The 21,816-nt window shown below is 39.3% G+C and overlaps 2 protein-coding genes across 2 annotated transcripts; both read left to right on the top strand.

The window, feature by feature from the left end:
* The first annotated feature begins 503 nt into the window (after positions 1–503).
* LOC130723630 (serine carboxypeptidase-like 11) lies at positions 504–4,415 on the top strand. The gene is made up of 14 exons (XM_057574739.1): positions 504–664; positions 746–891; positions 1,126–1,202; positions 1,364–1,486; positions 1,605–1,707; positions 2,036–2,073; positions 2,425–2,523; positions 2,618–2,704; positions 2,798–2,941; positions 3,123–3,194; positions 3,285–3,403; positions 3,481–3,597; positions 3,705–3,750; positions 3,964–4,415. Exons 1-14 carry the CDS (start codon positions 507–509, stop codon positions 4,060–4,062), a joined length of 1,428 nt encoding a protein of 475 aa, XP_057430722.1. The 5' UTR covers positions 504–506; the 3' UTR covers positions 4,063–4,415.
* Positions 4,416–14,348: 9,933 nt separating this feature from the next.
* On the top strand, positions 14,349–20,505 carry LOC130726695 (serine carboxypeptidase-like 11). Its single transcript, XM_057577991.1, has 13 exons — positions 14,349–16,425; positions 16,665–16,741; positions 16,897–17,019; positions 17,139–17,241; positions 17,596–17,633; positions 18,801–18,899; positions 18,994–19,062; positions 19,161–19,316; positions 19,490–19,561; positions 19,645–19,763; positions 19,843–19,956; positions 20,067–20,112; positions 20,289–20,505. The coding sequence occupies exons 1-13, from the start codon at positions 16,230–16,232 to the stop codon at positions 20,370–20,372; spliced, it is 1,296 nt and encodes a 431-aa protein (XP_057433974.1). The 5' UTR covers positions 14,349–16,229; the 3' UTR covers positions 20,373–20,505.
* Positions 20,506–21,816: the final 1,311 nt, after the last annotated feature.

Here is a 21,816-nt window from a genome sequence, read left to right as displayed (position 1 = left end):
TCTAGTTTCTTCAATTCATTACTTTAGATGGAAAACTAGTGTAAGTTTAAGAAAGATAGAAAGAAGAGATAAAAGAAAGAGAAATCTGATGGGTGATATAAAAGAGAGAGGAGATTGAAAAGGGTCATATACTCATATGGCTTAAAATTTATAAAATCTCATGTAGCATAGTAGTTGTCTTGGTTGCTGTCTTCATCATTTCTCATCATATTTCAAAGTAAAAACTGCAAAGAGCATTAATCACACACACTTAGCTTGTCAGTTTTTGACTGCAGTTACCCTTGGACTTTCAAGTTCTCATACTCATGAGAAATATGTATCACCCTGAAATATTAAAGCTGTGGGTAACAAATCAACGTGTCGTCAAAGTCAAATAGGGACACTGCATTTGCTCTGCCATTAATTCTGTGTAAGACAGATTTATCCAATTGCTACGTGCTTCAAAGACCGGTTAACTATAGTCCAAATCTAATACTTCCACAGAGTGAGGGGACATTGCATTAGAAATGGGCAGGTTGAGTTCAAGTTGTTATAGTTATTCAGAATTCATTCTACTTCCCCTTCTTTTATTATTCCACACTTGTTTTGAGCATGCAACTTGTGGCAAAATAGTGCAATTCCTTCCTGGAATTGAGGGACCCCTTCCCTTTGTGCTTGAAACCGGGTCAGTTTTATACTTACACTTAATCTGTTTTTTTTAATCAAATCAATGGGATTAAAATCATTCAATTTGATGATGATCAAGGTATGTGGGAGTGGGTGAAGGAAAGAATGTGCAGGCTTTTTACTACTTCATTGAGTCAGAAAACAACCCAAAGGAGGATCCTCTCATGCTTTGGCTAACCGGTGGTCCTGGTTGCTCTTGTTTGCATGGTCTTATGTTTGAAATTGGTAATGCCAACTTTCTTTTTCTTTTATTTAATTTTTGGATAGTTTTATTAATTAGGTACTAGAAGTGTGTCTGTGTGAGGATTCTATATTGAGAATTCAAAAAACTAAAAAAAGTGATTTTAGTGGCACTTCACTTGTGACATCAACCAAAAATTGCAAGTGATTGAGATTATTGTGGAATGACTTGAACTTTCAAGTGGGAGGATGTTTATTAATTCAATTTGGATGTTGCAGGTCCATTTACAGTTAAAAAGGAAGAATATAATGGTAGCCGGCCTAATTTGATCCTCAATCCACACTCATGGACAAAGGTGTGGTGGGGTTTTAAATCCACATTTTTGTTGGCTGAGATAGATAATTAGATATAATGGAATTTGTTATACTTATTTGATTTAATTAAATCTTTTCATATCTTTTTACTCGCCAATTCTGATACTTATTGACTAGTATTGAGTATGTTTTTTCATGGTAGGTTAGTAGCATAATTTTTATAGATATACCCGTTTCCACGGGTTTCACCTATGCTAAAACAAAGTCTGCTGCTCAACGAGGCGATTGGTTACTAGTTCGCCAAACACGTCAATTTCTTAGGAAGGTATTAACCAGAATTAAATTGCTTTTATTTTACCATAATCATTTTTTCCTTGTTAATTTTGTTAGTTGGTTGTTATATCAGTCCAAATGCAATAGTTGTAATGTTTACATCTTTACAGTGGTTGATTAATCATCCAAAATTCCTGTCAAATAAAGTTTATATTGGTGGTGATTCCTACTCTGGCATTCCTATTCCAGTAATTGTTCAAGAAATTTCACAAGGTAGGTAGTTCCTTCTTCAATTCAAAGAGAGAAAATAGTCCGGGAAAGTGGCAGCAAGTAACAACCTACCAAGAGCTGATGTGAGACGGAGCGGTTAATGTATAATTTTTTGTAGTGTTGTTTAAGATGATTTTATATGAAAAATGTACTTTCACAATTTTATGTCCCAATGATCTAAAATTATTTTAATTTCTTAAAGAAAAATAACTTATTACATCTGTAAACAAGCATGAAACTTAAAACCAAATAACTTTTCCATGCAACCTTTTAATCAATTTTTTTATGCATGCACAAACATACATTCATAATTTCTCTTGTTTTCGATCAGAAAATGAAAAAGGCCTCCGACCACGGATAAATCTCCAGGTTCGTATCTTAAGAGTCTCCCTCTCATATATGTTGGGAATGTTTTCTTTTAATCAACGGTATAATGTACGTATAAAACACTTATGAAATATATATCAATTTCTGAATATTTACATTCATACAAAATAAGTTGTTAAGAAATGAGAGGGGTTTAAATGAGGAAATAAGTTTATTTGTACAAATTAACATCAGAAAAATGAAATTATATAAGACTCTTGATGAGAGAAATGTTATGTTGCAATATTATGAAAGAAATCTCTCCCCCAAACTGAATGGTCATGGCATAATACATAGAATCTCTTCCAATGCAAATTGATTATGGCCGGCATGTTGCCATGTTCATTTGTCCAGGGTTACATCCTAGGGAATGCCTTGACAACTGAAAGGGATACAAACTACGCAATCCCCTTTTCTCATGGAATGGGACTTATTTCTGATGAATTATATGAGGTAATTTAATTATAATTCCTCCATTCTTGAAAATTTTATTATATAAATAAAAGCATAATTCTAAAAGATATATATTTTTTATTTCATCGAACAGTCACTACAAAAAAACTGTAAGCGGGAATATGTAAATGTAGACCCCAGAGATGTATTCTGTTTAAGAGATATGAACTCATTCATGGAGGTATGCATCCATATTATTGCTGTCCCTTTATCCTTCTAATCGATTTTTTATTTCATGTTAATCACAAGATCAACCATTCTTCCATTTCCACAGCTTACATCAGGACTTGATCTATTCTATATTTTGGAACCGGCATGCTATTGGAATTGGATTGATGAGGGAGTTTCTTGGAGGAGATATCTAATTAATAAATATCCACCAGAGGAAATCAATGGTCGTCCCCCCTTATATTGTCGGGTAATATTCACACGTCATTGAAACTAGAGATATTTACTCAATGCTTATTATCCATATATTCATGCAATCAGAGTCATAACGTGTTTCATCATATACCCTTTTTAAATTAACTATCGACTCTATAGCCTTCTATGTTGTTGTGTTAACTTTATATATATGTTTATCTCCTTTCCACCGCTAGAGTTATGAACACTTCCTTGCTAATTTTTGGGTCAACGATGATAATGTTCGCAAAGCACTACACATACGCAAGGTACGTATAATAGATACATATTTAATTTGTGAGTGTTATTTTGTCCAGGTATAATAGATACATATTTAAGCTTGGCTGCATGTACTGCAGGGAAGTATTGGGAAATGGCATCGTTGTAGCTTCGATATACCTTATAAGAAGGAAATCAATAGTAGTTTTGAGTATCATGTAAATCTGAGCAAAAAAGGTTATCGTTCACTAATATACAGGTCAAAATTCTTTCTCTATATAGATATGAATTAGTTTGAACTTCACATAACAAATAAATTGTGTGTTTTGCTCACAGTGGCGATCATGACATGATGGTTTCATTCTTTGCGACTCAAGCATGGATACGTTATTTAAACTATTCCATTGTGAATGATTGGAGGCCATGGCATGATGCAAATGGCCGAGTTGCAGGGTATTCCTTAATTTTACTAATTGATAGTTAGATGGTAGATGTGTTCGATTTATTTGAAATTCTTATCAAATTATGTACTTATATAGTGTTTGTTTTTGTGCAAGTAGATACACAAGAACTTATTCCAATCGGATGACATTTGCAACCGTAAAGGTAATTAATTTGAATGGTTGACTCCACCTATCTTTGATAGACTCATCAACTTCCTATAAAATTTCAGTTGTTGTTGGTTGAGGTTCAAGAACTCCAGATTGAATGGAGAAATTATTTTCTTCTAAAATTGTCACAATCATGCACTGAGAATGAACTCATCTCAATCATTTCTAGTTTCATTCTTCTATTACTGTTTTATTTATGTGATTTCAGGGTGGAGGCCACACGGCTCCTGAGCACAAGCCAGAAGAATGCTTTGCCATGTACAGCAGGTGGATATCAAACATGACTTTATGGGACACAACCAAATAAGTTCATCTCCTAACTAGCCATGAAGTAAAATTTAAGAAGAAGATGGAGATTCATATTTCAAATATATAACATATATATCAGTATATATATATATATATATGTGCCTGTCCCTTACACCAGAAGAAATGTAAGGGGGTGAATAAGGTGTTCTATATCCAATTCTAAACATTTATTGTTTTAAAAAGTAGCAATAGCCTGAACGAAGTTAACTTCTGTGTGTGTGAAAGGGAAAAGGTTTTGGTGGAGGATGACGATATAAATTTCTTTATGCTTGACTCCTCCCCATTAATTGTCAACGAGTTCTCTCAACCCTTTATGCAACCAGATTATTATTCTAGAGATCGGTTGCACATCGATCTGGTCTCTATTTTCCTCTTTGATGATGTTTTTCGCTCGTCTTTTTTTTTCTGCTATCAACTGCTGCAAATAAGTATTGCCACTTTCATGAATGGACATAGCAACAACAATTTAAAATTGAGAAGGAGTAAATTTAATAAAAGAAAATTTTAAAGGATTAAAATTGATGTAAAAATTACACAAGACACTTATATGATTATATCTTACTAATTAACATTGCCACGTCGGCTTGTGATTGGGTAAACAACATTTTAAAAATACTTTTTTGACGTTATTAGACTATTTTTCGATTAAATAAATTTTTTCAGGGACTATTTTAAATATATTATGGTGTATATTAGTGACAAAAACATATTTAACTCATATTTGTGTCTTTTGGGCAATTTGGTCATTAAATGATTATGATCTTATTGTATTAGGTCTTGAAAGATTTTTTTCATCAATTAACCACCTAAATAATAAAACATCGCTATAGTATTAGTTCTCCAAAAAAATTCATCGAACTAATCTCTTAGGGATATGATATGATAGTGATTAGAAATGAAGGGAGATAAAAAGATGGCTTAAACAAGTTTTTGTCTCCAACCTTTGTCATAAATATGACTTTAGTCCCTCGTCGGCGTAAGCGTGGGAAGTGATCCGTAGTTTTTTTTTGCCAAATAGTTGGTTTTGGTCTCCTCCGGCCGATTGGGTCAACGCCGGAACTCCAACAGCTGATGCAGCTTTGCCATGTAATTTAATGAGTCTCACACATGACTTTTCTTTTTCTTTTTCTTTTTCTTTTTTCATTTAAAAAAATAAAATTTTAACACCATTAACTCTCACAAATTAACATTTAACCCTTCTTAATTAATTTAAAAAAAAAATCATGTATCTTCTTCTTATGAGCATCTTCTTCTTCATCTGAATAATTATATCTTCACACCTAAAAAATGAGATGTGGAGAGGTGGAGGAAAAGAGATAGAAAAAAAGGAGAGAGAAAGTAAAAATGTGATATATGATTTGATTGATAGAAAAAAAAAAAAAATATAAATGAAGGTGGAAAAGAAGTGGAGAGGTATGCATATATCCTAACTCTCTTCACCTTCTTAATAATAATCTTCAACACAGATTTTCCAAAAAACTCAACAACTACAATCTTCAACCTATGTTTATCAATCCTCTTTGTTATTTCTACACTCTCTCATTTAGTTCCACCTCCTTTTTTATAGGCCTGCGATGTTCACTCACTTAAAGAGGTGGTGAAACTAGATAGGGGTGGAAATAACAATTACATGACCCAAAATTTCAACCCATACAAAACCCAAAACCCATTTTCCCCCTCACTTTTAAGAAGTGGTTGGTCTTGGATGACAAGTTCCTCTCTGGAATCACCGGTCATCAAGAGAATGAAGGACGAGGTGCTGCAGCGTATATCGGACGGTCAACGTTGCTCCGCCGTTGGAGGACCCACCTTCTCGAAAGGTAGCCGCTTGTTGTTTCTTTGGTGGGAAACAGAAACCAGTCAAAGAAACGAAGGTGATGATGAATTGATGATGCTTCTTAATTTGTTAAAATTCTATTCGTGAGGAGTTCTAGTTTCTTCAATTCATTACTTTATATGGAAAACTAGTGTAAGTTTAAGAAAGATAGAAAGAAGAGATAAAAGAAAGAGAAATCTGATGGGTGATATAAAAGAGATAGGAGATTGAAAAGGGTTATGGACTCATGGCTTAAAATTTGTAAGATCTCATGTAGCATAGTAGTTGTCTTGGTTGCTGTCTTCATTATTTCTCACCATATTTCAAAGTAAAAACTGCAAAGAACATTAATCACACACTCTTGTCAGTTTTTGACTGTAGTTACACTTGGACTTTCAAATTCCCATACCCAGGTCATGAGAAATATGTATCACCCTAAAATATTAAAGCTGCGGGTAACAAATCAAGGTGTCGTCAAAGTCAAATAGGGACTGGACTGGGCGGGACATAAAGAAGATTATGTCCCGCCCAAAATGAACAATAAACCATTGACGATAGCCAAGGCGGGAAAGGCAACATGACGAGCTTCATTGCCCTCCCTTAGGTGATGGATCCACAGGCCAGCTGGAAGATTCCTTTGGATTTGTCTTATGTGTACGGGGATTTGGGCCCTGATTGTCAGGCCCAAATATAGGAAAGATCCATATCATGACCACCCCCTCTATAAAAGGGGAGGTCATCCACTTGTACGAAACCAACTTTTTCAGCATTAATGAGAATATTCCTTTTATGGTAGTTTTGCTATTTTAGTGCTCTGCTAGGGTTTACTTTTTGTCTTTCTCTTACATAAGCTTGCCCTAGTACAGAACATTGGCGCCGTCTGTGGGGAAGACTCAGCTCTTCCGGTGACAGAAGGAGGAATCGCGAGCCATGGAGACTCGTTCATACGGCGTAGGTCGGCGCGATCATCGCCGGCGCGGTGGTGGTCGACACGGCGGTCGCGCCGGCGGACGAAACAACAACCGTCCCGTACTGGACGACCAAGAGCAGGAAGCTTCCTCGGAGGGGGTCCACTCAGTGGCGCCGTCGCCGGCGTCATTGGTGAATGCAGCTCCGGGAAGACCTTCAGATCTGATCGCTAAATCAGATCCAGGTGTTCGGCGGCGTTCAACGCCGCCTGACTACGTGAACTTGGAAGATCTTAAAACAACTGCTCCACGGAGAGCGCAAGAGGCAGTGACAGGTATCACGCCTGCGGCTTTGCAACAAATGTTAGATACCTTGCAGAAGGTGCAGTCCCAAAACGAGCAGTTGCAAGCCCAAGTTGAGTATCTTACTCAGCGGCAGAATTTTAAGCAAGAACAACGCCTGGAGGCGGAGGATGTAGTTGAATTCCAACCTTTTGTTCCAGCCATCACTAGGGTGGACATTCCAAAGCACCTGCAAACCATGGCATTAGACGCCTTTTCGGGCGAATCTGATCCTATGGAGCATCTTAGATACTTCAATACTAAAATGGTGATCGGCGGGGCGTCGGATGCGGTAAAATGTCGATTATTGCCTTCCACGTTCAAGGGCATGGCGATGCAGTGGTTCATTCGACAACCGCCCTTCTCCATTGATAATTTCACTGATCTGTCCACTAAGTTTCTGACTCAATTTTCCGCCAATAAAACCACAAAAGCAACAATGTTTGATCTTATCAGCATACATCAGCAACCAGGCGAGAAATTAAAAACCTACATGGCACGCTTCAGCAAGATGGCGGTGCAGTTGGAGGATGAAAATCCAGATGTCTGTTTGGCGTCATTCAAAAATGGCCTTCGGGCGGGAGATTTGAATAGAGACTTAACAAGGCGACCGGCGAAGGATATGATGGATCTTCGCGCTCGTGTTCAAGAGTTCATATTGATTGAGCAAGATGACCAGAAGAAACAAGAAAGAGAGGAAGGACGTAAGCAGTCTCAATCTAGCGGTGTTTCACAAGACAAATCTAAGGCGGGGAAGGAAACCAGGATAGCGCAAACCCCCCGTGTACCAAGACCGGGACCATACCACAACTCTAAACCTGGCTTTCAAAATACATGGCACAGAAATTCACAAGGTCCCGCTGCTGCCACAGCTGGTCAGCCTGGTGCTTCGCCAACGCCAATCCCACTTACTAAGTTGAATGCACCCTTAAGTACCATTTTAAGGGCGGTTGGACAGACCAACGTTGTGCAGTACCCACCACCCCCACGGCGGCCGCCAGCTAACGTGGACACCAATAGGTGGTGCGAGTACCACAGAGCGTTGGGGCATACGACAGATAATTGCTGGAATTTAAGGCGGGAAATTGATCGCTTGATTAAAGCTGGCCATTTGGCAAACTTTGTCAAAGACACAGCAGCGCCGGAGGTAGCTAAAATCACTCAAGGGGACAAAGGTAAAGGTAAAGAGATAGTTGAAGAGTTGGGCGATCCTGTTGGGGAATGCTCATCTATTGCAGGAGGATTTGGCGGGGGTGCAATTTCAAGTAAGGCCAGAAAACGCTACGTGGCGGCAGTACACTCAGTACAGGAGTCGAACGAAGGCGAGTGTTGGGTGAATCATTCCCCTATTATATTCACCCCTCAGGATTTTGCGCATGTAATTCCCCATGACAACGATCCAATTGTGGTAACAATTAGGGTTAACAATTATGTGACAAAGAAGGTATTCTTAGACCAGGGATCTTCGGCAGATATCATCTATGGAGACGCCTTTGATCGCCTGGGACTAAAGGAATCAGATTTGAAACCATACAGGGGAACTTTGGTGGGATTCACAGGAGACCGTGTCAGTGTGCGGGGATACGTCGAAATTCCGACTGCCTTTGGAGAAGGAGAGTTTGTCAAGAAGTTTCAAGTAAAGTACTTAGTATTGGCGTGTAGAGCCAATTACAACGTACTCTTGGGGCGAGACACCCTCAACAAGGTCTGCGCGGTCATCTCAACTGCTCATTTAACTGTTAAATATCCCGCCTGCAACGGGAAGGTCGGGATATTGCGTGTAGACCAGAATGCAGCAAGGGAATGCTATTTGAGGAGCGTAGCGCTCTATGGGCGGAAGGCCGCCAAGGAGAGCCACCGAATTACAGAAATCTTCCCACAAGAAGGATTTAGCTTGGACCCAAGAGATGATGCTGATGATTTTCGCCCACAGCCGCTGGAGGAAACCAAGCAGGTGCAAGTCAAGGACAAGTTTCTAAAGATTGGCAGTGGTTTGACAACAGAACAAGAGGACAGACTAATCACCCTTCTGGGTGATAATCTAGATCTCTTCGCATGGACCATCAATGATGTACCAGGGATTGATCCCAAGGTGATCACTCACAAACTAGCCATACGACCAGGGGCGACCCCGGTCATCCAACCAAGGCGAAGAATGAGTGAAGAAAAGAACAAGGCTGTACAAGTAGAGACTGAAAAATTGATCAAGGCCCGCTTCATCCGTGAGGTACAGTACCCAACGTGGCTCGCCAATGTCGTAATGGTCAAGAAGGCCAATGGGAAATGGCGAATGTGCACGGACTACACGAGCCTGAACAAAGTGTGTCCCAAAGATTCGTACCCACTTCCCAATGTTGACAAGCTTGTGGATGGAGCTTCAGGGAATGAACTTTTAAGTCTCATGGACGCTTATTCGGGCTATAATCAGATTATGATGCATCCCTCGGATGAGGAAAGTACAGCATTCATGACCAATCAGGCGAACTATTGTTACAAGACAATGCCTTTTGGTTTGAAGAATGCAGGAGCTACGTACCAACGGCTCATGGACAAAATTTTTTCAAAGCAAGTAGGCAGGAATATGGAGGTGTATGTGGATGACATGATTGTAAAATCCGCCAGGGCTAGTGATCATGGCGGCGACCTTAAAGAAGCGTTTGATCAGTTAAGAACATATCAAATGAAGTTAAACCCTGAGAAGTGTTCTTTTGGGATCCAGGGAGGAAAATTCTTGGGATTTATGTTAACATCAAGAGGAATAGAAGTAAACCCAGATAAGGGAAGGGCGATCTTGGAAATGAAAAGCCCAACAAGTGTAAATGAGGTTCAGCGTTTGACAGGGCGAATGGCCGCCTTGTCACGTTTCTTGCCAATGGCGGGTGACAAAGCGGCCCCGTTCTTCACATGTTTAAAAAAGAATTCAAAGTTTCAGTGGACAGAGGAATGCGAACAAGCTTTTACCAAATTGAAAGAAACATTGGCCACATTACCGGTACTCTCCAAGCCAACACCAGGCGTTCCATTAGTGCTCTATTTGGCGGTTACTGACAAGGCGGTAAGTACGGTTTTGCTCCAGGAAGAAGGAAAAAAGCAGAAAGTTATATATTTCGTGAGCCATACTTTACAGGGGGCAGAATTGCGGTACCAAAAAATTGAAAAGGCGGCTTTGGCGATTCTGAAAACTGCAAGGCGCCTCAGACCTTACTTCCAAAGTTTCCAAGTCAAAATTAAAACTGATGTTCCCTTAAGGCAAGTACTTCAGAAGCCTGATTTATCAGGGCGATTGGTTAGCTGGTCAGTTGAGCTGTCAGAGTATGACTTACAATATGAGCCAAGGGGCCAAGTCACAGTCCAGAGTTTAATTGACTTCGTGGCGGAATTAACACCCACTGAAGGAGAGAAGACTCAAGGAGAATGGGTCCTGTCTGTGGATGGATCCTCTAATAACACTGGAAGTGGGGCGGGAATAACAATCGAAAGTCCAGATAAAATGATCATTGAACAGTCTCTCAAGTTCGAGTTCAAGGCGAGCAATAATCAATCTGAGTACGAGGCTCTGATTGCCGGCTTAAGGTTGGCCATTGAATTGGGAGTCCAGAAGTTATTTATCAAAGGAGATTCGCAGTTAGTGGTTAAACAAGTGAAAGGTGAGTACCAGGTGAAGGATCCGCAACTGTCCAAATATTTGGAAGTGGTGCGCAGATTGATGATGGAGGTCAAAGAAATCAAAATAGAACATGTCCCGAGGGGACAAAATGAGAGGGCTGATGTATTGGCGAAGTTGGCAAGCACAGGGAAATTGGGCAACTACCAGACAGTCATTCAAGAAACCCTGCCTCGCCCGAGCATTGATTTGGTAGAAATAAAGTTGAAAGCTGTAAAGTCAGTCAGTGAGGGCGAGATATCTTGGATGGAATCGATTAAAACCTTCTTAGAGAACCCACCAAAGGAGGATGATTTGAACACGAGAGCAAAACGAAGGGAGGCCAGTTTTTACACACTGGTGGGTGGAGAGTTGTATCGGCGAGGAATCATGTCTCCTATGCTCAAATGTGTCGATATCAAGGACGCCCTCGGAATAATGGCGGAAGTCCACGAAGGCGTGTGTTCTAGTCATATTGGCGGGCGATCCTTGGCAGTTAAGGTGATAAGAGCAGGATTCTATTGGCCAACGATGAAGAAGGATTGTTTGGAGTATGTTAAGAAATGTGAAAAATGTCAAGTCTTTTCTGACCTACACAAGGCTCCACCAGAAGAATTAACAACCATGATGTCGCCTTGGCCGTTCGCCATGTGGGGGACCGATATCTTAGGACCATTCCCTGTGGCGAAGGCACAAATGAAGTACATCATCGTGGCGGTTGATTACTTCACTAAGTGGATAGAGGCTGAGGCAGTAGCAACTATCACGGCCGCCAAGGTCAGGAGCTTCTTGTGGCGAAAGATTATTTGTAGATTTGGGGTTCCCAGGGCATTAGTAATGGATAACGGAACACAATTCACAAGTAGTGTTACCCGAGAATTTTGTACAGAAATGGGAATCGAGATGCGATTTGCCTCTGTAGAACATCCACAGACCAATGGGCAGGCTGAATCGGCTAACAAAGTTATCCTGAAGGGTTTAAAGAAGAAACTGGATGAAGCAAAAGGGCTTTGGGCGGAGGAACTACCAGGCGTTCTTTGGGCATACAACACCACGGAGCAGTCAAGCACAAAGGAAACCCCGTATCGTCTAACTTATGGAACTGACGCCATGCTCCCAGTGGAAATTGAAAACCAAAATTGGCGAGTGGCTCGGTTTAATGAAAATGACAACGGAAAAAACTTAATAGCAAATCTAATTATGCTGCCCGAGGAACAACGAGAGGCCCACATAAGAAATGAGGCGGGAAAAGTGAAGGTGGCAAGAAAGTTCTCAACAAAAGTGGTGCCAAGAAAAATGAGGGTAGGAGACTTAGTGCTCCGAAAAAATACAATACCCGATAAACACAACAAACTCTCACCCAACTGGGGCGGGCCTTACAGGATTATTGGCGATGTTGGAGGAGGAGCTTATAAGTTGGAACAACTAAGCGGTCAAAAGGTTCCACGAACATGGAACGCCTCTCATCTAAAGCAGTATTTTAGTTAGTAGAAACAACAAATGTAAATGAAGTCGCACTCTTTTTCCCTTTCTTTGGAAAGGTTTTTAATGAGGCGACAATTGTAATGAAGGGACAATTGTTCCCATACGAAGGAAAATTAATGAAAAGATCATTTCAACAGAATCGTATGTTTTTTGAATTTTTATTACGAGTTCATGCAATGCAAATCGTATCAAGGTATGCAAATACCGCGAGTAAACCTTTCGGAATAAGAAAGTATCGCCTTCAAAAGTTAAAAGCCTTGGCAATTCTAGTGGCCACTAGAAACCAAGCCTCGTCGAAAAATCGGCTAAGGTATATAACAACGAAAGTTGGGAACAACTAAAAACAACGAATGAACTTAAGATGATATCCATTTAAAGTAGAGAAAAGGGGGCGATGCCCATACATGATTTGGAATGAAAATAAAACGGGGCAATGCCCAAAGAAAAATTTCAACTTCATAAAATAAAAACAAATTCAAGCCAGGTTCTCGTTGTTGGCGTTGTTGCCCTGGCTTGTCCCAGCTTGAGGATCTTCCTTCCCTTGATCCTCATTCCTGTGCTGCTCATTCCCATCCTCGCCATCTTCTTCAGGCTCACTCTCATCATTGAATTGGGGAAGGAGATCGAGGCTAATGTCATCATCACCAACTACTTGACCATCCTTGATCTCCTTCAGCCACCCAATGCGGGAAAGATCAAAGCCCGGCTCAACTACACTGATCTGCTCTTTGGCCGCCAGAAAGCCTTGAGCATATTGGAGAGAAGCACGCCCTAGGATGGAAGCATTCAGGCGATCATGTTTCTTCTCCAACTTTTGATATTTGGCTTGAATGGCAGTGTGCTTGTCATTTATGGCTTCTTTAAGAGACTTTGTCTTTTGAAGAAGCAGGTCCGAAGCAGCCAAGTCTTCAGTTAACTTAGCACACTTCTCCTCAGCAGATTTCAGCTTGTTGTTGGCAGTCTCAGCATCAGTTTTAGCCTGCTCATAGGCTGTTTTGTAATCAGCTGCCTTCTTCTCAAAACGGTTCTTGGCTGAGATCAACTCTTTTACACACTGAGCCATTCCCGCCACAGTGCTGGCGGCAGAAAGCGCGTGATGGATCGCCATGGAAGCAATGTTGGGGGGACCCTGACCGGAAATGTCCTTGTGAATCCGGTTGTCAAAAGTACGGGTCATGAATTCCAGCCCATTGAAGTGAGGATCCGACAAGCTCAGCAAGGGGGGAGGAGCTTCGCCACCAATGGCTGAACTAGGGCCAGCCTGGCCAAATGGAGTTGATGGGCGGTTGATCAGCGTGCTTGAATCTTGTTGAGGGGGCGGGACATTGTCATGTCCCTTCTTTTTCTCAGCTGGACGACTTTTTGAATCAAGAGTTGATTGGTGGAGAGGCTTACCACCAGCAGCACCTGAAGTTTTTTGACGTTTAGGGTCCCTGACGTTGTCAGAACCCGAGGTACCCTCATTTTTCTTCTTCTGCTCAGTTTCGGCGGCCCTCTTTTTCGCCGCCGCAGCAGACTGGGCGAGGTACTCCTTCATCTTGAGTGGGTTCGCGTCAACCTTGCCTTTTCCCATCGTAGCTGTACGGAAAACATCAATTAGACGAGATACATGAACAAAAAGAAAAAGAAGTTACGTACAAAGATTATAAACTTACTAAAAAATTGATTTAAAGTGCCGGACTTCGACGCCTCAATCAAGTCGTGACCGGAAATTACTGGTAGTGTGCGGAGGTAATCGGCGACGCCTTGTTCAGATTCATCCAAGGCGTCGTATGAAACAGATATTTTTCGGCGAGGGTTCTTTGTCCAGTAAAAAGGGAAGAGGGGGTTATTGTCAGAATCTCGGAACAAGTTCTTTATTTCGGGCGACTCCACAACTTTAAAGTATTTCTTCTGCCATACTTTGTAATGGCTTTTAAGGGCGGTAAACCGACTCATGTTCTTACGGGCTAATAGTGGAACCCATTTCACAGAAGTAGGTTTAGTGGTGACTGATTTATAGAAAAGGAAGAACAAGGGATAGGTTGGAGTGAAACTCAAGTGTTCACAAAGAATTTCAAAGCAGCGGAGGAAACCCCAGGCGTTGGGCTGGAGTTGGCAAGGCGCCACATTCAGAAAAGAAAGAACGTGACATATAAACGGCGAGAAAGGAAGTTTAATGTTTAAATCTAAGAAGAAATAGCCATAAACAAAGAAAAAATCGGGCGATCCATCGTCTGGTTCTTTACGCAACAGAACACAGTCATCTTCGCCACATGGGAGGACATTCAACAGATGATCTTCATTATTCGAGGTGGCGGGATCTATCTTCGTGAACCCTTGAGCAGAAATTCGAAGCGAACTAATGCTCCCAACGCTGCTCCAGATAGAATGCAACAGACATTTATCTTCAACTAAATGCACGTCAGAGCGCCATTCAGGTGAAGACAAATCTCCATTAGAGGAGAGAATTGAGTCTACAGAGCCGGCGGGACCGGAATCATCATGGGTAGAAGGCGAGGAATGAATTTCAATTATAGAGGGGGCGACAACTTCCTCCTCCGTGGAGGGTGAAGAAAGTTCTAGGGAAGAAAGGCTAGCGTTTGGTAAAGACATGCGAGGCAGTTTCATAAAAAGAAGATGAACAGAGTTAAAAGTAAAAAGAAGATGAACAGAGTTAAAAGAAGAAAGAAGATGAACAGAGTCAGAGAAAAAAGAAGTAAACGAAGAGTCTCAAGAAAGAGAAAAACTAACCAGAGGGAGAACCGTGAATTTGAGAAAGGAGAACGTCGGCGATAGGGGAGCACCGCGCAATGACGACGGCCGGAGGAAGAAAAGGTTCACCGGAGTTCAAAGAAGAGAATGAAAGCTGCGGTGAAAAGGGTTTTCAGAGCAAAAGTTTTAAGAAAGTGAAAAATGAAAAGTGAAAAGGGGATTTTATAGAGAGAAAGGAAGAGAGAGAATGAGTGGGGGAAGATCGTGGGATCGTGGGATTTGAAATTCGAAAAGTTAGGAAGCGAAAAGACATTACTCCTCGAGACGCGCAACTGAAGATTGCATTTTGATGACGAAATCCCGGAAAATAAGGATACGTGCGTCAGTTGAAAAGACGTGGTTGACGGTTATGATTAATGGCGACATATCTTTGAAACGGCAACAAAGGTGGCGAAGCGTGAAAATGGCGATGTAACAACGAAGGTAAAATGGCGATGAACGAATAAACAATAGAGGCGAACTACTAGGTAACATGATGAAGACATTTCAACTCTTTACTCGAGTCTCATGTCTTGGGGGCATGTGGACTGGGCGGGACATAAAGAAGATTATGTCCCGCCCAAAATGAACAATAAACCATTGACGATAGCCAAGGCGGGAAAGGCAACATGACGAGCTTCATTGCCCTCCCTTAGGTGATGGATCCACAGGCCAGCTGGAAGATTCCTTTGGATTTGTCTTATGTGTACGGGGATTTGGGCCCTGATTGTCAGGCCCAAATATAGGAAAGATCCATATCATGACCACCCCCTCTATAAAAGGGGAGGTCATCCACTTGTACGAAACCAACTTTTTCAGCATTAATGAGAATATTCCTTTTATGGTAGTTTTGCTATTTTAGTGCTCTGCTAGGGTTTACTTTTTGTCTTTCTCTTACATAAGCTTGCCCTAGTACAGAACAGGGACATTACATTTGCTCTGTCATTAATTTTGTGTAAGACACATTTATCCCATTGCTATTATATATAATCCTAAGTGCTTCAAAAACAGGTTAATTATAGTCCAAATCTCATACTTCCACAGAGTCAGGGGACATACATTGCATTAGAAATGAGAAGGTTGGGTTCAAGTTGTTATAGTTATTCAGGATTCATTCAACTTCCCCTTCTTTTATTATTCCACACTTGTTTTGAGCTTTCAACTTGTGGCAAAATAGTGCAATTCCTTCCTGGATTTGAGGGACCCCTTCCTTTTGTGCTTGAAACCGGGTCAGTTTTATGCTTACACTTAATCTGTTTTTTTTTAATCAAATCAATGGAGGATCAAGGTATGTGGGAGTGGGTGAAGGAAAGAATGTGCAGGCTTTTTACTACTTCATTGAGTCAGAAAACAACCCAAAGGAGGATCCTCTCATGCTTTGGCTAACCGGTGGTCCTGGTTGCTCTTGTTTGAATGTTCTTATGTTTGAAATTGGTAATGCCAACTTTCTTTTTCTTTTATTTAATTTTTGGATAGTTTTATTTATTAGGTATATACTAGAAGTGTGACTGTGTGAGGATTCTATATTGAGAATTCAAAAAACTTAAAAAAAGTGATTTTAGTGGCACTTCACTTGTGACATTAACCAAAAATTGAAAGTGATTGCGATTATTGTAGAAGGACTTGAACTCCCAAGTGGGAGGATGTTTATTAATTCTATTTGGGTGTTGCAGGTCCATTTGCAATTAAAAAAGAAGAATATAATGGTAGCCGGCCTAATTTGGTCCTCAATCCACACTCATGGACAAAGGTGTGGTGGGGTTATAAATCCACATTTTTGTTGGCTGAGATAGATATATTGGAATTTGTTATACTTATTTGATCAAGTCATTTTAGATCTTTTTACTCGCCAATTCTGATACTTAATTATTTACTAGTATTGAGCATCATGATTTTTCGTGGTAGGTTAGTAGCATTATTTTTGTAGATTTACCAGTTTCCACGGGTTTCACTTATGCTAAAACAAAGTCCGCTTCTCAACGAGGCGACTGGTTACTAGTTCGCCAAACACATCAATTTCTTAGGAAGGTATTCACCCAAATTAAATTGCTTTTATTTTACAATAATCACTTTTCCTTGTTAATTTGTTAGTTTGTAACTGTTATATCAGTCCAAATGCAATAGTTGTAATGTTTAAAGCTTTACAGTGGTTGATTGATCATCCAGAATTTCTGTCAAATGAAGTTTATATTGGTGGTGATTCCTACTCTGGCATTCCTATTCCAGTAATTGTTCAAGAAATTTCACAAGGTAGGTAGTCTCCTTCTCCAATTCAAAGAGAGAAAACAGTCCGGAAAATTATATATATATGTGTGTGTGAAGCGAAGAACATAATAACAACGTACCAAGAGCTGATGTGAGCCAGAGCGCTTAATGTATAATTTTGTGTAGTGTTGTTTAAGATAATTTTATATGAAAAATGTACTTTCACATTTTCATGTCCCAATGATCTAAAATTATTTTCTTAAAGAAAAATAACTAATTAATTTACATTTGTAAACAAGCATAAAACTTAAAATCAAATAACATTAATTTTCATGCAACCTTGTAATCACTTTTTGTAAGCATGCACAAACATACAATCATAAATTCTCTTGTTTTTAGGAAATGAAAAGGGCCTCCAACCATGGATAAATCTCCAGGTTCGTAACTTAAGAGTCTCTCTGTCTCTCTTATGTTGGGAATATTTTCTTTTAATTAGCGGTATAATATTATAATGTATGTATGAAACACTTACAAAATATATATATCAAATGAGAGGGGTTTAAACGAGGAAATAAGATCATTTGTACAAATTAACATAGCAAAATGAAATTATATAAGAGAATTTTGATTGACTTTTTTTTACCTATATAGTGTGATTTAGAAGGTTTATTACAAAGTAAAGTAGAGTAACTTTTTTTATTTACAAGTTTAGCGTAAATCACCAATGACATTGGCGATATCACTTTTTTTTTCTCCAAAATCGCCACTTCCATTGGCGATGCTCAATTTTTAAAAAACAATTATGACATTTTGTGACAGAAACATAATCTGCCACAAGGTTTGGTGCTCTTAGGGGTTATTCAAGGCTTTTGCTATAGCGTAGGTTTTTGCCGATTTATGTTGCTAAGTTATTTTATCCATGTTGAGAGGGGTTGTTTCTCAACACTTTTTATATATTTATATATTATTTTGCTTTAAAAAAATACTTAATCCGCCACAAAATCCTAGTCAATAAAAGAAAATGAAATAGCGACGGAATGTGGAGAAAGAAGTTTTCTGTCACAAACAATTCTCTGTCACTAATTACTTTGTGACGATTTCAATCTCAACATTCCATCGCTAAATCGTATTCTATTCACAAGGATTTTGTGACGGACAAACTTCCGTCGCAAAACATATTGTCACTAATTACTTTGCGGCGGATATCTTCTTTCTCCACATTCCATCGCTATTTCTTTTTTATTATTCATTAGGATTTTGTGACGGTTTAAGTTTCCGTCGTAAAAATGGTAGGAAAGTGAAGAAAAAAAATGAGTATCCCCAATGGAAGTGGGGATTTCACAGAAGAAAAGAAAACGATGTCGCCAATCTCATTGGATTTGACGATATGCACTAAACTTGTAAATAAAAAAAAAGTTGCTCCAATTTGATAATACATCTGCTAAATTACACCATATGGGTAAAAATGTCAAATATTCTGGACAATTGATGAGAAATGTTATGTTGCAAAATTATGAAAGATACTTCTCGCCCAAATTGTATATGGTCATAGCATTATACATAGAATTTCTTCCAAGTTGATTATAACATGTTCATTTGTCCAGGGTTACCTCCTCTGGAATGCCTATACAACTGAAAGGGATACAAACTACCGAATCCCCTTTTCTCATGGAATGGGACTTATTTCTGATGAATTATATGAGGTAATTTTATTATAATTCCTCCATTCTTGAAAAAATTATTATATAAATAAAAGTATAATTCTAAAATATATATATTTTTTATTTCATCGAACAGTCACTACAAAAAAACTGTAAGCGGGAATATGTAAATGTAGACCCCAGAGATGTGAACTCATTCATGGAGGTATATATGCATCCATATTATTGCTGCCCCTTCTATCCTTCTAATCGATTTTTTATTTCATGTTAATCACAAGATCAACCATTCTTCCATTTCCACAGGTTACATCAGGACTTGATCAATTCTATATTTTGGACCCGGCATGTGATTGGGATTGGATTATTGATGATGTAGTTTCTTGGAGGAAATATCTAATTAATAAATATCCAACAAAGTTCATCAATACTAGTCTCAAATTTTCACCCTTATATTGTCGGGTAATATTCACACGTTATTGAAACCAGAGATGTTTACTCAATGCTTATTATCAATACATTCATGCAATCAGAATCTTAACCTGTTTCATCATATTCCATTTTTAAATTAACTATCTCCTCTAGTCTTCAGTGTTGTTGTGTTAACTTTATGTTTATCTCCTTTCCACCACTAGAATTATGTATACTTCCTTGGTGATTATTGGGCCAATGATGATAATGTTCGCAAAGCACTACACATACGTAAGGTATAATTGATCCATGTGAGTGTTATTTTGTCCAATTATTAGCAATACAAATGTAACATTAAGCTTGGCTGCATGTACTGCAGGGAAGTATTGGGAAATGGCATCGTTGTAGCTTCAATGTACCTTACAAGAAGGAAATCAATAGTAGTTTTGAGTATCATGTAAATCTGAGCAAAAAAGGCTATCGTTCCCTGATATATAGGTCAACATTCTTTCTCTATATAGATATGAATTAGTTTGAATTTCACATATAACAAATAGACTGTATGTGTTGCTCACAGTGGCGACCATGACATGGTTGTTCCATTTTTGGCGACTCAAGCGTGGATACGATATTTAAACTACTCTATTGTGAATGATTGGAGGCCATGGCATGCAAATGGTCAAGTAGCAGGGTATTCTTTAATTTTTACTAATTGTTAGTTATATGTGGTTATGTGTTCAATTAATTTGAAAATCTTATTAAATTATGTACTTACTGTATGTTTTAATTTTGTGCAAGTAGATTCACAAGAACTTACTCTAATCGGATGACATTTGCAACCGTGAAGGTAATTCATTTCAATAGTTGAGTCCACCTATATATCTTTGATATAGACTAAACTTGCTACAAAATTTCAGTTGTAATTAGTTGAGGACTTGAGGCTCAAGAACTCTCCATTGAATGGAGAAATTATATCTTTTAAAAGTGCATGCACTGAGAATGAAATTATTTATGTGATTTCAGGGTGGAGGCCACACGGTTCCTGAATACAAGCCAGAAGAATGCTTTGTCATGTACAGTAGGTGGATATCAAACATGACTTTGTAGGACACAACCAAAGAAGTTCATCACCAAACTTGCCACGGAGTAAAATTTGTATCCATTTCCATAACCATCACTGTGTATACTATTCACCTAATAAATTGATTGTCTATCAAAAAAAACTATTCACCTAATAAATAGCTGCATTTCCTTACTTAATGTGTTAATTTTTGGCTTAAACCTCATATTAGTCCCTGTCTTTGTGTCGCCGTCTGAACTAGATCCCTGATCGGAAAAATTTGTGGAATCAATCCCTATCTTTCAAAAACGTATGGAGCCAGTCCTCGCCGGAGCTCTGGGCTCCGGCGAGTGATGAGGTAGCATGCTGACTGTGTTAATGTGGCTTACGTGGATTTTTTAAAAAATAAAAAAATTTAATTATTAATTAAAAATATATAAAAAATCCAAATATAATTTAAAAATAAGTATTAATTACAACAACTTAATCCTTAATTTAAGAAACAAAACAAAAAACCTATTACAAAACCTTAATTATGGTACATCTTCATCATACAACTCCAGAATTCCAGAATACCTATCATCTTCTTCCTCCAAGAAGGAAAAAATTCCAGAAATTCTTGTTAGTATCCATACAAAATGCAACATCTCTAGACCATTTACTTCACGCAAACAAGGAATTTTGGCCCAGCAAGATACACAGCAAATAATGAACCTCTCAAAGATTAATTCATTTACCCCATAGGAATCCCAGGAAATTTGGCCGAGCAAGATACACAGCAATTAATGCTTTCAGAACCCAACCGAACAGGAAACTACAGCAAGCACAGTACCTGACAAGCAAGGACGACCATCAACACCAATTGAAGAGGGATTTCAACCAAGAAACCCCAAATCCCTTTCCATATAATCTCCCCTTTAATTTCAACCTAGAAACCCCAAATCCAAAACCCTAACCCAGAATCCAGAAACCCCAAACCCAAATTTCTGCTTCATCTGCTTCAATCTGAGAGAGGAAAATGAATGGCTTCGGAGGTCTCTGGTGTTGGTGCGAGGTCGAAGAAACCATGGAAGATGAAACTCAGATCCAAACTCTCTTCTCCTTCTTCTCAGATCAAAACTCAGATCCATAACGAATAAACTATTGTGAATCTCGTTCTATGTTCCTCTCTCACCCTCTTCTCCTTCTCCTTCTCTCATAAACTTTGACTCAAACCCAAAATTTCGGATCCGAACCCAGATTTTCAGAACCGAACTCAAGCTTCTTTTCCTTGGGTTGTTTCTTTCTTTCTTCTCCCCTTTCTGGTGTTGGATTAGGGTTGGGGTTTCGATTGGTGGTGGGGTTGAGGTTAAGGGTGGGGAGTGGGAGGTTTGGGTTTCGGTTAGGGTGAGGGTTGGGGGTTTGGTGGAGGGTGAGGGTTGGGGGTTCGGTTGAGGGTGGGGGTGGGTTTGTATGGTGGGAGAGGGAGGAAGATGAGAAGATGGAGAAAGT

This window comes from Lotus japonicus, chromosome 6, assembly GCF_012489685.1.
Source record: "Lotus japonicus ecotype B-129 chromosome 6, LjGifu_v1.2".
NCBI classification, from domain to species: domain Eukaryota; kingdom Viridiplantae; phylum Streptophyta; class Magnoliopsida; order Fabales; family Fabaceae; genus Lotus; species Lotus japonicus.
The sequence above is the reverse complement of the archived record's forward strand: the minus strand, read 5'-3'. Positions and strand labels throughout refer to the sequence as shown.